This window comes from Gossypium hirsutum, chromosome D01, assembly GCF_007990345.1.
Source record: "Gossypium hirsutum isolate 1008001.06 chromosome D01, Gossypium_hirsutum_v2.1, whole genome shotgun sequence".
NCBI lineage: Eukaryota > Viridiplantae > Streptophyta > Magnoliopsida > Malvales > Malvaceae > Gossypium > Gossypium hirsutum.
Window position 1 is genome coordinate 58,186,942 of NC_053437.1, and position 14,599 is coordinate 58,201,540.

At 33.6% G+C, this 14,599-nt stretch overlaps 1 protein-coding gene and 1 long non-coding RNA gene across 2 annotated transcripts; both read right to left on the reverse strand.

Moving 5' to 3' along the window:
- Window positions 1-2,907: 2,907 nt before the first annotated feature.
- LOC107922328 (uncharacterized) lies at window positions 2,908-4,816 on the reverse strand. Its single transcript, XM_016852315.2, has 2 exons — window positions 4,006-4,816; window positions 2,908-3,884 (listed from the first exon to the last, which is right to left on the reverse strand). The coding sequence occupies exons 1-2, from the start codon at window positions 4,641-4,643 to the stop codon at window positions 3,128-3,130; spliced, it is 1,395 nt and encodes a 464-aa protein (XP_016707804.2). The 5' UTR covers window positions 4,644-4,816; the 3' UTR covers window positions 2,908-3,127.
- A 4,145-nt stretch (window positions 4,817-8,961) lies between these two features.
- Window positions 8,962-12,599, reverse strand: LOC107921912 (uncharacterized). The gene is made up of 3 exons (XR_001691139.2): window positions 12,518-12,599; window positions 11,959-12,044; window positions 8,962-9,352 (listed from the first exon to the last, which is right to left on the reverse strand). It is a non-coding gene; the product is annotated as an uncharacterized lncRNA (long non-coding RNA).
- Between the last annotated feature and the right edge of the window lie 2,000 nt (window positions 12,600-14,599).

The window sequence follows — 14,599 nt, forward strand, 5'->3', positions numbered from 1 at the left end:
TGAATAACACGATGAAGTCAAATAAGCAAACTACATAATCCCAAAACTAAACAAATGGACTTGGTTCCATAAAATCGATTCAATTTATTCAATTAATTCTCTTTTTGGCTCACCCTTGCTTGGAGGATTCATCCCTATGATGGAAAAGTTGGACGAAAAAGGCAGCGGTCTCGGGCTTCCCTCGAAGGTGACAATGAAAGCTTTTGTTGTGAACCATTGCCAACGATTGCAATGGCTTCTGTGTCTAAGGATCGCATCGAGTTGTTTTTATGTGCATGAAATTCTTGTATAACGTGAACCCATTAAGTAACCATTGTGACTGTCAACAAACACTAGAGGATTGTTGCTGATTGCTAGTCTCTAGTAACATGAATATATGTCTCCTTACAAACCCTCATTCAATCCCTTTTTAAATGCTTGACAGAATGGAATTACACACCTATGTCTGACGGCGAAAAAGAAGCTTAGATAATGTCTTGGTACTTCCAGAGTAAATTGCCTAGCCTTTGGTTGTCGATTGCAATTTCTGAGAGATATTTGCATGTCATGAATTGATCTAACAGCTGAAACCAGTAAAGACGTTAACTTGAATGCCCAATATTCTGACAGTGAGGCTGCCATGATCTTTTGTGTCTAATCTTTATCAAAATTTTACAGGTCATTTGTTGAAGGAGATCTAATTGGTTATAACAGTATAAGGTGCAATATTCAATCTCAAAGGGGTACCATACATGAGGAAAGCGAGGGAAGAAGCTCATAGTTTTGAAATTAGTGAGATTGGTATTCAAATTTTTGAGGTAGTTGATGCAGGCTCAAGTTACTATTAGATCTAAATTTTCATCTCTTGCAAAGTACGATATTTCATAAGAATGAAAGAGAAAAAGATGAACCCATCTTGGGAGTTGATTTATCAACCCAAAAAAGGAAATTTTACAGCAACAAGAAACTAAAAGAAAAGGGAAATACCAAAACCCGGAAACAAAAAAATTAATTTGGGAAACATATTTCATGCCTCCCTTCATCCTCGCGCCTCCGGGGCCCCATAGAAACCGGTTATGTTTATCTTTATTGGATAAAAGAAATTAAAAATAAGGTTATGTTTCTCAAATTTTAAATTTTTGTTCTCATCGAGGAATGGGTAGATTTCATTTACTTGTTTCACTTGATGAATAGTTTTTTTTTTGTTTTTTAAAGAGTGGGTTGTTTATCCATAAAATTTATTTGAGTTTGAATTTTCGAAAAGTAATTACAACCCTTTATTTGAATAACTCGTTTTAATTGTATTATCTAACTCTGTGATGTAAATATATTATTACCATTGAATGCATGAATATTAAACTTTTAATTCTATATCATAAAAAAAAAATTGGAGTGGATGCTCTGCACCGGTAATTTATCAATAAAAGCTCTTTTTTTTCAAAATTTACCGAAATGGGCCAACTATTTAATTATTTACCGGAATGGTCCATTTTCCGCGAAATCGCGTCCACGTCAGCGCGATGTCAGGGTACGTGCCAGGAAATTGCGTCCACGTCAGCGTGACTTGCTGACGTGGACGGAAATCGAGCCCTAGAGGACACGATTTGCTGACGTGGCATGAACAGTTTATGTTTTTTAGCTTGAAAAACTTTGAAAGGCCATAACTTTTGGCTCGGTTGTCCGATTGAGACGATTTTTTTTATTTCGAATAACTTTTCAAGATCTACGCGCTGACAAACTGCTTAGAGATGAATAGGGACTAATTTGTAAAGTATAATTTGTTAGTTACGAGTATAGGGACTAAAGTGTAATTATTTCAAAATTAGCATGAAATTTTTGTATTTAAGAATATTTGAATGTTATGGAAGGATGAAATTGAATTTTAATTGAAAAACAAAGCTTAGATTTGAAAATATGACTATTTAGGTTTTAGGGACTAAATTGAATAAAATGGAAAATTTTAGGGAACTTCTCAAAAGTGGAATGAGCTGACTTATACCTATAACAGGATGATATAAGACAATTCCGTAAAAAAAGATCCGGTGTTTACTTCAAATAAATAAGGAAAATAATGATTTGAATGTTTCAAAATTTAATTTTAAACCGAAAAAATCAAAATTTAGGGGCAAAAAAGGATCTTTTTCGACAAAAACTGCGGCAAACCACCTTCAGCTGTTTGTCAGCGTGTAGATCTCGAAAAGTTATTCGAAATCAAAAAAAAAATCGTCTCAATCGGTCAACCGAGCGAAAAGTTATAGCCTTTCAAAGTTTTCCAAGCTTAAAAACTTAAATTGTTCATCCACGTCAGCAAATCGCGTCCTCGTAGGCGCGGTTTGTGTCCACGTAAGCAAATCGCGCTGACGTGGACACGATGTCCTGACACGTACCCTGGCATCGCGCTGACATGGACGCGATTTCGCGAAAACTGACCCATTCCGGTAAATAATAAAAAAATTGGCCCATTTCGATAAATTTTGAAAAAAAAAACGGTTTTTATTGGTAAATTACCCGCTCTGCACGTCCAATAATTACATCAAACCAAAGTTGTAATAAATGCCAACAAGGTGGATAAAAACTAAAGGCTGTTTCACTTTCTGCTTTCTGTCCTCATGTCTCTACACTTGTAAATCTAACTCCAGTAATGATGAAATTCATTAACCATTTGGTTTGGTTCCCTTGCTTATATCTGCAGCAAAACGAAATGAAAGAAAAACATAACAGATTGCATGATGAATTGAAGTAAACATATTAGTTAATCTGCTGCTTTAATAATCAACATTGTTGTGTTAAAGTGAAAGGGGGTGATTCTATCCGATTTCTAGTGCATTTGACAAAATCTAGTTAGGGAAGAACATGAATCCCTCCCAGCATCTTGAAAAATGGATTTTCTTGACTACCCCTTTCCTTCCACATTTTCAACATAGGATCCTCATGCAAAAGCACTTATATCTATGAGGAGAAAGTACAAGGAATTAAACAATCAACAATCATAAAGTTTTTTAAATATATATATAAAAAAAAAGGTTCATGCTTCGTCATTCCGCACTGTACAAACTAATCCTTACATCCAACTCAAAAACTACTGTTAGCTTATCTGCCGAAAGAATCCCAAATCCCAATCCAAAAACAACTAAATCGACAAAAACCCTTAATCTACAAAGTTCTGACTTTGCTGTCTCAGCTCTTTCCTTAACTTTTGAGAGAAGGACTGACAAGCATCCATGCTTAGATCCATAGCCGCTGCCAATGCCACAAAGGCAGCAGCATCCTCCGTGCATGTCACGTGCTTTACTCCTACTTCCACTTCCGGTTTACTGCATTTCCCCACACCTTCCACCGTTGACAACATCACAAATCCACCCCGGTAAATGCTCTGCGGGGAAAGGGGCAACCCAAACCCGAAATCTGACCCTGATCCCGATCCTGGTCTTGACCCGGGACGTGAGCCTGACCCCAGGTCACAGCTGCTTTGCGGGCTTATTGATGGAGTTGATATGTTTGTTGTCATATCCATGGTGAATTTCCCCCCAAGTTTGGTGCTGAGGGTGGAACTGGCGACGGTGGTGGTTGTTCCTGTGGCCACGATATCATCATGGAAGAGGTCAAATCGGTATCCAAGGGCGTCAGTGAAACCAGGCTCACGCCAGGCTTCGAGGCGACCCCAGGGTTTCCAGGTTCCACATTCTGGACGAAGAATTGACCATGCTCCAGGGTTTGAACGGCTGACCCTGTCCGAGCCAGGGGAAGGGACAAATGGGGTTACCATTGATGCCATTGCTACGGGAGAGCCTGAGAGGTCGTGGACTGTAATTGACCAGCCTTTTCGTTCTTTGGCGGATTGATCTTTATCTGTTTTTAGAGATGGTAGCCAATTTCTTGAAGTGTTCGATTCAGGCAAAGATGTCCTGTAAAATAATATAACAAAACAAAACCTTGAGAAACACATGGACAACAATAAATTAAACGGCAAATCCAAACAATAATTGAAAAGAAAAAAAAAACAGAGATCAGGAGGAAAAAGCAAACCTTGATCCCAAGTTCCGATCGCTGGAGCTTCTAAAACCGAACTTGCAAGTGAAAACGGCCTGTTTAACACTCCCCTGAACCTGAAAAACCTGAGGACTACACTCTGGTTCACCACCAAACTGGAACACAAATCTCGGGTCAGGTTCAGTCCTGACAGTTAAAAACATCTGCGCAGAGGATCCATTCTTGTTGCTTTTGTTTCGGCCTATATCAATCCATCCATTATGAGCAACAGACGGCCTTGATTCCGCTCCACGTAAATCCAAGGGCACCGTAACCTTCCCCAATAACTTCCCAGATGCCAATCCGCAGGTACTGTCATCAGGGTCAGCGTAAACCTCGATGGAAAGTTTATATGATGAACCCCCTTTCGAGATGATCCTATCCACCTGGGACTTGCTTAAACTGAAACACGCAGCGAGCGATTTCTGCAAAGAGAAGTTGCAGCTTTCTGGGTTTTGGGTGTTTGCATGGATCAAAGGGATTGAACCCACTTGGTGAGGGAAGTTCTTGAGTTTGATCTTGCAGTAACATGGAGAAGTAGAAGGATGGATCCTTGAAAGCGAGGGCTTTGTAGAAAGTGGAAACCTCAGGGCCAAATTACCTACCAGGATCCGTACAAAAGGACACGGATCCATTAATATAACTCTTACTATTTTTGCTCGTTTTAGGAAGGGTTTTGGATCGTCTTTTCTCCCAGCTGCTGCTGTTGCAACCCTGCGAATTACTTGGTGTTGAGTTTACCGACTTATGCGACGACTAAAGCATATTAAAAGGGTAAGGGGGCAAAGGGATCTGTAATCAAAAAGGAAAGTTGAGAGCTGATTAGAAAACAGGCTGTAATATAGCTGGGTTGCAGTGCAGCAGACAAGGGAGAAGGATATGGTAAGGTTAAGTGTAGTGTTACACCTTTGAGATCGGTCAAAGTCCTTAGATTCAACTTCTCTCAACTTAATGTGGGTTTAGGTGCGGTGCGTTTAGTTTATTTTTTATCTCACGCTACAGTATTTAATCTCACCGTCACCGTTATTTTTACACTAATTGCAAATAAACGCACCGCCCATCCAAACTCACCCTTAGTTTACATGGTAAAAGTATCATCGAGGCCCATTTATTAAAAGTTAGATTGCATTTTACCCTCTTAACCCAAAAAACGGTAAATTTTTAACAATAAATGAAAATTTTAGAAAAAAAATATTTTTTAATCTAATATACAATGATTAATTTGCTTATTCTTTTTTTTTACTCTAATATTAATGAGTAATTTAAAGAAAATGCGACTCATAATATCATTTTAACAAAATTCAATTTGATTTGATTTTTTTAATTTCGAGTTAGTTTAATTGATTTATTTTATTTTTCAAATAATCTCGTAATTCATTTGCTGAATTTTAGTTGAATTAACTTTTTATGATTCAAATAAATCAATTAATAAATTGGTGTAAATATCTTTTGAGTTCCTAGCAATTTAAAGAATAAGCAAATTGGCCCCTCTTGAAAAATAGATACAAAATATTCTTCAAAAGTTCAATATATATAAAAATTTCTAGAGATCTATACAAAATAAAAATATAAAAAAATAATTTTAAAGTAAATTACCAAATCAAATTATCATAATAAAGTATATTTGTTTTCTTATTTTGGTTTGGAAGATTTTAAAAAAGATCTCAAATTTATACGTTTTAAAATTTAATCTCTTTGTCAATAAAATTTTGTTTCGACATGTTTCTTTTTTCTTTTAAAAAAATTTAACTCAAATAAATTTAATTCTCTTTATTTAAATTTTATTTCACTTCTTAATATTTTCACTCCAAATCTATGGGTACAGTCCCTATATTTTTTAGATTTGAAATTTTAAATTCTATTATTAATATTGTTAAAGTTATTTTATTAATTTAAGTTCATTACATTATTATTTTTAGTTATATGATTGCAAAGTGAGTATTTTGTTTTATTTTAAAATTCTGCACCAAAAAATTTAATGAAAAAATAAACGATGTTAACAAATAAACCTAACTATTAAAATTTGAAAAATAAAAAGATAACATTCGTGTAAAAAAAAGTACAAAATCTAAAATTCAAATTTAGGAAAAGTATAGGGATTGATGGCATATTTAAACCAATTCAAGTTAATGGATTGGGGTGGTTTTGCAGACCAAGTTCACAAAAATTGAAGCTAGAACCGGCCTCAGGCTATGATTTCTCCGACTTAATATAATGGTTGGCATTGGAATTGATTGCAACGACATGAGTTGGCACACAATGCGCACGTACACAAATAGAAGATGCCTTTGCCAGCGGCAGCGACAGCTAGGATCATCAATGTTATCCTAAAACACTATGCTAATCCTTTGTCGTTTTTAAACCTCTTTCGTCTCTTTCTACTATTATTTTATTTACTTTTTAAGTTTTCCCCACGTACGTTACAATATAAAGGTGAAATTGTATTATTAGTCTATATTATGTACTATGTTACGAATTTAGTCTAATTTGGTCAATTTTAGTTTTTTTATTTTATTTTTTGAGTCTTAAAATTTTAATATTAATTTGTATAATAACGATTAAATTCATTAAACTAAAATTTATTATCGGCTTTATATTATATGTAAGTTGTAGATGTAATCTTTATTTTTAATTTAATTATTCTAATTCACATACTTTTTCGAATTGTAAAATTTGAGTTCTGATCGTAAATGATTTTTGTTTAATTTATGAACTAAAAAGAGCATGACTTTTTTAATATCATGTTAGCTTAAAATTATATATAATATTTATCCAATAAAATTTGGAATTTTAAAAATGATATAAATATTAAAATAATCAAATTCATGAATAGAAAGGTGAATAACAGAGATCACCTAAAATTAAAAAGAGAAAAAAGGTTATAATAAGGTTGGTTGATACTTGATAGGGTTGGACTGGAGCATGGACATTGACAGGGGAATGTGGTGTGTGGGGTGCGGGGCTCCAAAATCAACAATGGCACACAGCTGTAACGTTTCACAACATTGATTGGATGCGGACTAGTGGAGAAGTGGGGGCATCAAGCTAAGGGATCCAACTCCAATCCCGGTCAATGTTTTGATTTCATATTAGGACCGCATTTAGGATGATACCACCTCAAAAGAACACGTTTCGGGCTTAAGAGACACTCCCATCACATTTGAAACTGTATTTTTCAAACTTTTGATTGGTGTGCCAACTGAAATCTTGCATCAATGGGGTTTCAGCACGGCACCATCTCTTCAATGTTCAACTTCATTTGGAATAAAATGCTTTTAATTTGAAAATGTAAAATATTATATATTAAATGAAGTATTCTAATGGTATTTCTATATTTATTATGATGGTATGTTAAGCCGTCAGATTTTTCAAGCTTAAAATTTCTCAAATTTACAATAAAGTAAAGAAAATTGCATCCAGTACAAAATGTCGAACTTCGATACTATGGGTGTTGGGTTATTTGTAAATTAAACATATCTGTATTTAAATTTGACTACTACGAGTTTTAATTTTAATCAATACAAGAAAACCTCGACATTTATGGATGCCCTGTTTCATGTAAATTGATGTCACGTATCAATACTTTATTTTAATTGTTGGGAAATAAGACTTTGACATATATAAGTGTAGAGTTTCATGTAAATAATGTTATGTATCTACGTTTAATTCTGACCATTGGGAATTTTAACCTTAATACAAGAAGACCTCAAGATCTATGAGTGTCGAAACATGCGATCACCTCTATGTGCAATTATGGTGGAAAGGTGAAGGCTAGAAACCCCAACCTTCCATTTTCCTTATGCTATAAGCCTCAATCAACTTGGAAGATATAGTCCTAATCATGTGCCTCCCAATTGAAGGAATTATTGTAACTAGTCAGTTTCAAATTTGATCGATGAGATTGATATCAACGGGTCGAATCAAGTTCACTTTGCTACAAACATTTACCAAGAAGTTGCCATCATATGATGTCATTTATGAAGAGTTTGGGCATTATGTTAGAGCATACATACTGTACATCATCGATGGAATATTGATGGAAGATAAGTCTGACAAATTTTGCCACTACATGTATTTTCCTTTGCTTGAAAACCTCATTTATATCTTGTAACACCCCAAACCCGGCCTGGACATTATGGCTAGATTTGGAGATGTTACGTAAAACAGTTGTAAATCCGACTTTCGTTTATTTAAAAAAACATCGTGAACTTTTGTTACTTAAAAGTCCGTTTTATTAGAAAACATGTTTGACATATTTATTTAATTTAAAACGTTGTCTGTTTACATTTTCTAAATAAATCAAATACTTTGCAACAAAAACTCTTAAATCATTATATTTTGGAAAACCAAATTTGTTTTCTCGAAAACAATTGATTGCAGGAAAATAATCGTTTTCGGTAAATCATTTTATCAATTATCATGCAAATATCCAGAATAAAATCCAAAACCGAGACAGTCCCAAAATGTCTAAACAGTCCAAATTTTACAGAAGACTTAATCCAATTTAAAATAGTTAAAGAATCAAAATACTAATATAACCTGAAAATATCAGTGAAACCGAGAGTGAGTTTTAACTCAGTGTATAACGATAAACTTCACATGGTAAAATACATATCAAACAGATCTATCAGAAACATATTTATAGCAGAGCAGAACAAATACGACACATAATCCTACCCTAACCACCACACACCAACTTCGTCCATCCCACCACACCATATGGGTATAAAACACCCATCCATCCCTACACACCACTTAGTGTCCACAAGACACTTTACAGAATAGTTGCAGCTGAGCTATCTGATCAATATGCGATTTATCGCCTTTTACAGAATCACTTCCAACACATGTTATTTACAACCCAACCCAGATATAGACATAGAGTACAGAAAATATCATACATATTCAGAGCAGAAATTAAACGTGACATAGCTTTACATGCATAATATAACATATACAAACCACATACTTATCATACGTATTCAGATTTATTATTCATTTGACATTTTAATTATTCTTACGGATAACAAAATTTGTATCAGCAGAAGTCCAGATTTCATGTCTTATAATAGATTTAGTCTCATACCGACCCTACAGAAGGTCCACGGTCGTTTGAGACGATGTGTACGACCTTAAGGAAAAATCTTGAATTTTGGGCCCACATACGCCCGTGTAGTCCACACGGCCTAAAATAGCCCAGACCGTGTGTTGCACATAGCCTGGCACTCGGTCGTGTAGCGTCGACAGTGCCCAATTTTGGCTTTCACCATTCGTTGTTTTTCGGGTTTCTCGTTACATACCTTGACTAGTTCTAATGCGCGAACACCCATAAGACTTTCCAAACCTATATGCATCCATTAGAATCCAAATTAACGACGTGCACGAGTGAATAATAAATACACACCCTCAATTACTTCTTAGAACAAAATCAAACGAACCACTTAAATAAATTCAGAAACATAATAACTCCTTATCGCAGAATGAACAACAGCCACACACACAAATTAAGTTGCTAGAGGAAAACCCAATGATTCTCAATCTTCTCCTAAACAACACATCCACAAAAATCAAATTCCCAAACCACAACACAACTTTGCCACTCCAAAAACCCCTAAACCAAACGAACTTACAAAATCAAGAAATTAAAGAAGAGCAAAGCCCTACTTACCAAGCCAAATGAAGGAATAAGGGAAATCCAAATCGCAACGATTCAAATGAACAATTTGTGGACAAAATCAAAAAAAGAAGCAAAAAGGGAGAGGAACCAGAAGGAAAACATCAGAATGGAATTGTAGAGAAAAAGAAAAATAACGTGGGAAAAAGAGGGGATTTTTGGGAAAATAAAAAATTAAAACTAAAATTTTAAAAAGAATGATCTAAACTCCCCACTAACAACCAAATCTCACAAAATCCAACACACTAATCCTCATCCCAACCACCACAAAATTTCAATTCCACCAAACTTCTACTACATAACCGACACACACACATAGAAACGAAAATTGTTATCATTCGCTCACGCAGAGATTCGAACACAAGACCTTAGGGTAAACTAACACCTTACCACATGAACCAATAGGCTCATTCTAACATGAGTTGACCGAAAATATAATATAAGCCAAACAGTTAAGGATAAGGCTAGGAACGAAAATAGAAAAATTCCCAAAAGTGAGACTTAAACCCAAGACCTCAAACACACACACAAATCATTTAACCGTTGAATTAGACACTTATTAATGACATAATAAAACAAATCAAAAATTCATATTTTTCGGCGTTACATATCCCGTATATAACAGGGGGTCAACACTATTAGCATTCATATACCGAGCATTTATGAGTGTGACCTACCAAAAAGCCATTGGATTAACAGTTGTTAAACCCTCCTACAAGTAGTGTAACACCCCCTAACCTGAATCCGTCGTCGAATTAGGGTTACGAAGCATTATCGATCAAAACACGGATCAGAACAGTCAATTCATTTTCATTTCATCCATTTTTTTACCAAGTAGAATCGTACCTAAATAATCGACTAATCATTCATAAAACATATTCATTCTTTGCCATAATTTAATCATCAAAATGTCACATATCGAAATAAGCGTGCTAAACACAATTCCATCATATATGCCATTTTCAAGCCAAATCACATGGCTAGATTTACATTTCAAAAATATACTAATAGATCACTAGCCTATACATGCCATATGTCATATATACAAAGCTTCAAAAGTACCAACAAAATGATCGATAGTGCGATGACTTTTCCCGACGATCCCTGAGTCTAAGCTAACTTCGATAATCTATAAAACTGTGGAAGAATGGACAAAGTAAGCTTTGGAAGCTTAGTAAGTCATAAGCAAATAAATCATTTCAATGAAAATTATAATTCAATTCAACTAAGCTGAACTCAAACATATCACAAACACATATACAATTAACTATCTCATATGAACTCATATTATTACATTAAGGGTTAACTTACCTTTATATTTTATAAACATATAAATTCATACATACCTGAACTATTCAGTTTAAAACCACATTCAGATTTGTTAAGAACACACATAAATCTTATAAAACTCGTACAATGCCATACCCCGGATATGGTCTTACATGTTAACGCATATCGATGCCACTGTCCTAGACAGGATCTTATACGAATCATAGACGATGCTAATGTACCAGACAGGGTCTTACACGTTTTCTTACTTTGATGCTAATGTCCCATACATGGTCTCACACAAAAATCGTATCTTGAAGTCCTATTATCATGTCATCAATATCAAATACATTTTCTATGGTTCATTCAGAGCTATCGACTTCATAATTAAATCATTTCATATATATTCAAATACGAATCCAATTCAGCAATGAATATCGATATACCCAACAATTCGACAACGTATAACCATTCACGAATCAAGTTCGACAATATATAATCATACACAAATCAAATTTGGCATCCTATATTCATAAACAATTCAATATCGACAATATATAACCATGTACGAATTAATTTCAGTAATGTACAACCTTGTACGAATCAATTCAACAAATTATATCCATATACCAAACAATTCGGCAATGTATAACCATACACGAATCAAGTTCGATAATGTATAATTAAATACAAATCCAATTCGGCATCCTATATACATAAAAAATTCAAAATCGACAATATAAAACCATGTACAATTTAATTTCAGCAAGGTAAAACCATATATGAATCAATTCGGCAAAATTTATCCATATGCCAAATAATTCAGTAATATATAACCATACACGAATCAAGTTCGATAATGTATAATCAAATACAAATCCAATTCGGCATCCTATATACATAAACAATTCAATATCGACAATATATAACCATGTACAATTTAATTTTAGCAAGGTATAAAACATTTATATTTAATTTCAAAAACATTTATTTACTTACGAACTTACCTCGTATTCGGAATTGGCGAATCGGATCGATTACACGATAACTTTCGACTTTTCCCGATCTAACTCCGATTTCTTTCTTTCTTGATCTAAATCAATTCAAATTTAGCTCATTTAATCACCTATTCATTCAATTTCATTCAAAAATACTTGTTTGGACATTTTTTCACTTTAGCCCCTAAAGTTTCATATTTATTCAATTTAGTCTCTATTTCACAAAATCACAAATTACACAAAAATTCAATATACCCATGCTTAGCCAAATTTATTAGAGGTCCCTAACAGCCCAAAAATTGCATTTATTTCACATTTCAACCCCCAATTTACAAATTTCACAATTTAATCCATAATAAGCATTTTTATCAAAAATCACTTAATAAAATATGAAAACCTATCAACAAATATTTATTTTTCATCATCAAACAACAAAAAGCTTGAATATTCATCAATGACATTTCTCAAAATCATCATCAAATTCGAAAATTAAAGCATGGGCTAACTAGAATACGAAGCAACAATCTTAAAAACGTAAAAATTATCAAAACCCGAACAAAGAACATACCCAAATCAAGCTTCTAGAGTGTCGAACCCTAGCTTTAAAAAAATGGATTTTCTTTCTTTGATATTCGGTTGAAAAAAAGAATGAAGAAGATGACAATTTGTTTAGTTTTATTTATTATAACTTTAATTACTTAATTACCTAATTAACCTTTAAAATTAAACCAAATTTCAAAATTGCCAAGCCAATATCTTCCACTAACTCACTAATGGTCTAATCACATCGTAAGGACCTCATAATTAATTAATCATAGCAAATAAAATCTTAAACAATTAATATGCCACTTTTACATTTTACGCCATTTAGTTCTTTTTACCGAATTAAGCATTTAAACGATAAAATTTCTTAACAAAATTTTTATACGGTCACTCTATCATGCAGCAAAACTTATTGAAATAATAAAATAAATATTTTAACTCGGTTTTGTGGTCCCAAAATCACTATTCTATCTGACTCAAAAACGGGCTGTTACAAGTAGTATGTGGATTTGTTCATAGTGTCAATTCCCTCTTATCCATTCTCTTTTCCATTGGAGAAAAGATACGAAGATATTTATATTTAATATTTAGAGTGTATTTTGAGTTATAAAGTTTTCTTTATAATGTGCCTTCATTTAAAATTTGTATATAATTCATATCTGAACTAATATCGATAAATATACAAGTGAAAGGGTAAGTTATTAGCATATTTCTTTTTAAAGAATTAACAATTATTGTAAGCTTATTTCTCCATTTATTATAATAATTTGTAGTTTCTATAGACACTGCATTGGGTTGAGGAGATTCAAGTCATAGTATCGAGAGACGTAGCCGAGGAGGTGTACATCCTGGGGAGGGTTTACATGTTCGTTATATGCTTTCATATTGTCGAGTGACAATATCATGATCGAGTGTTACGATAGTTTAGCATTTGGAAATCAATCCCATAAGAATCAATGAACATGGATACACTTCAAGATGGAGTTTTGAGAGGGTGTAAAAAAAGAAATTGGATTGATAAATGTAGACAAAATATCCAACTTTTTTTTATAGGAGAGGGGGTGATAGAGTTTGAACCCATGTCAAACGACTTTTTGATAAAAGTTTTTATCATTGCTCCATACAAGTTAAGATACAAAGTATCAAACATTAGCACAAGCGTAGACATTATGCCATTTTTAGAGACTCAATCTTAGGATATAAGCTCCACATAGACTCAAGATATACGAATTGATTTAGGGTTAACAGTTTACTGTTTTTATATCTTGATGACCAATATCTTGTGATCCCAAAACTATGTGCAGAGAGCAATTGTTGAACTCGACATAAATGAGCCCAAGCTCAAGCGCATGAGATAGTTTTTGAGGAGCTTGTCCCACAGCTAGTCCTACTTGACCCACGCATTGAGAGTAACCATCAAAGTAGGGAACTATGAGCCTGAGCACAAAAGCTTAAGCTACCAAGGAACCTATCAAACAAGCTACCCATTTTGACAAAAAAACTATAATCATTAAGGGCTAAAAAAATGGTTTTCCTTTCTTTGATTCAAAAAAAAAAATTTAAAAGGCCACATCCCGACTTGTTTAGCATTGCTTCTAAGAAGTACTTTTGAGACAAAACACTTTTGAGATAAAAGCATGGCTAAAGAAGATGCTTTGGAGCTTTTCAAAAATACTTTTGGGATAAAAAAAATCTTTGCAAAAATAATTTTTTTAGCCAAAATCAGAAGCAGAAGCAGAAACAGAAAATTTAACTTTTGCTCAAAAGTGTTTTTTTGGCCCAAAAACACTTTTGAGAAGAAATATTAAACTAAGCCTAAGTATTTCTATAATTTAATTAATGGGGAGCTAGAAATTTTATTTAGAGAAATTAAAAAAAAATTATAAAATTTAAAGGTTTAAATTAAAAAATTTATATTAGAAGTGTTTAAATTAAATTATTAATTTAGTACATAAGCATTCTCTCTAACCTTCCAAGCCAAACATTGGCTTTGAACATACACCAAATTGTTCTTGTATGAATACCATATTACTCTAGTTTCCATAATAAGCTTCCTCAAGATTGCAAGTTAAATGGAGCACCTGAACCAATGGCAAAACTATAAAGA

Coding starts and splice junctions, on each gene's coding strand:
- LOC107922328 (XM_016852315.2), bottom strand. CDS start 4,643: ATGGATCCGTGTCCTTTTGTACGGATCCTGGTAGGTAATTTGGCCCTG. Junction 3,885..4,005: donor GATCGGAACTTGGGATCAAG/GTTTGCTTTTTC, acceptor ATTATTTTACAG/GACATCTTTGCCTGAATCGA.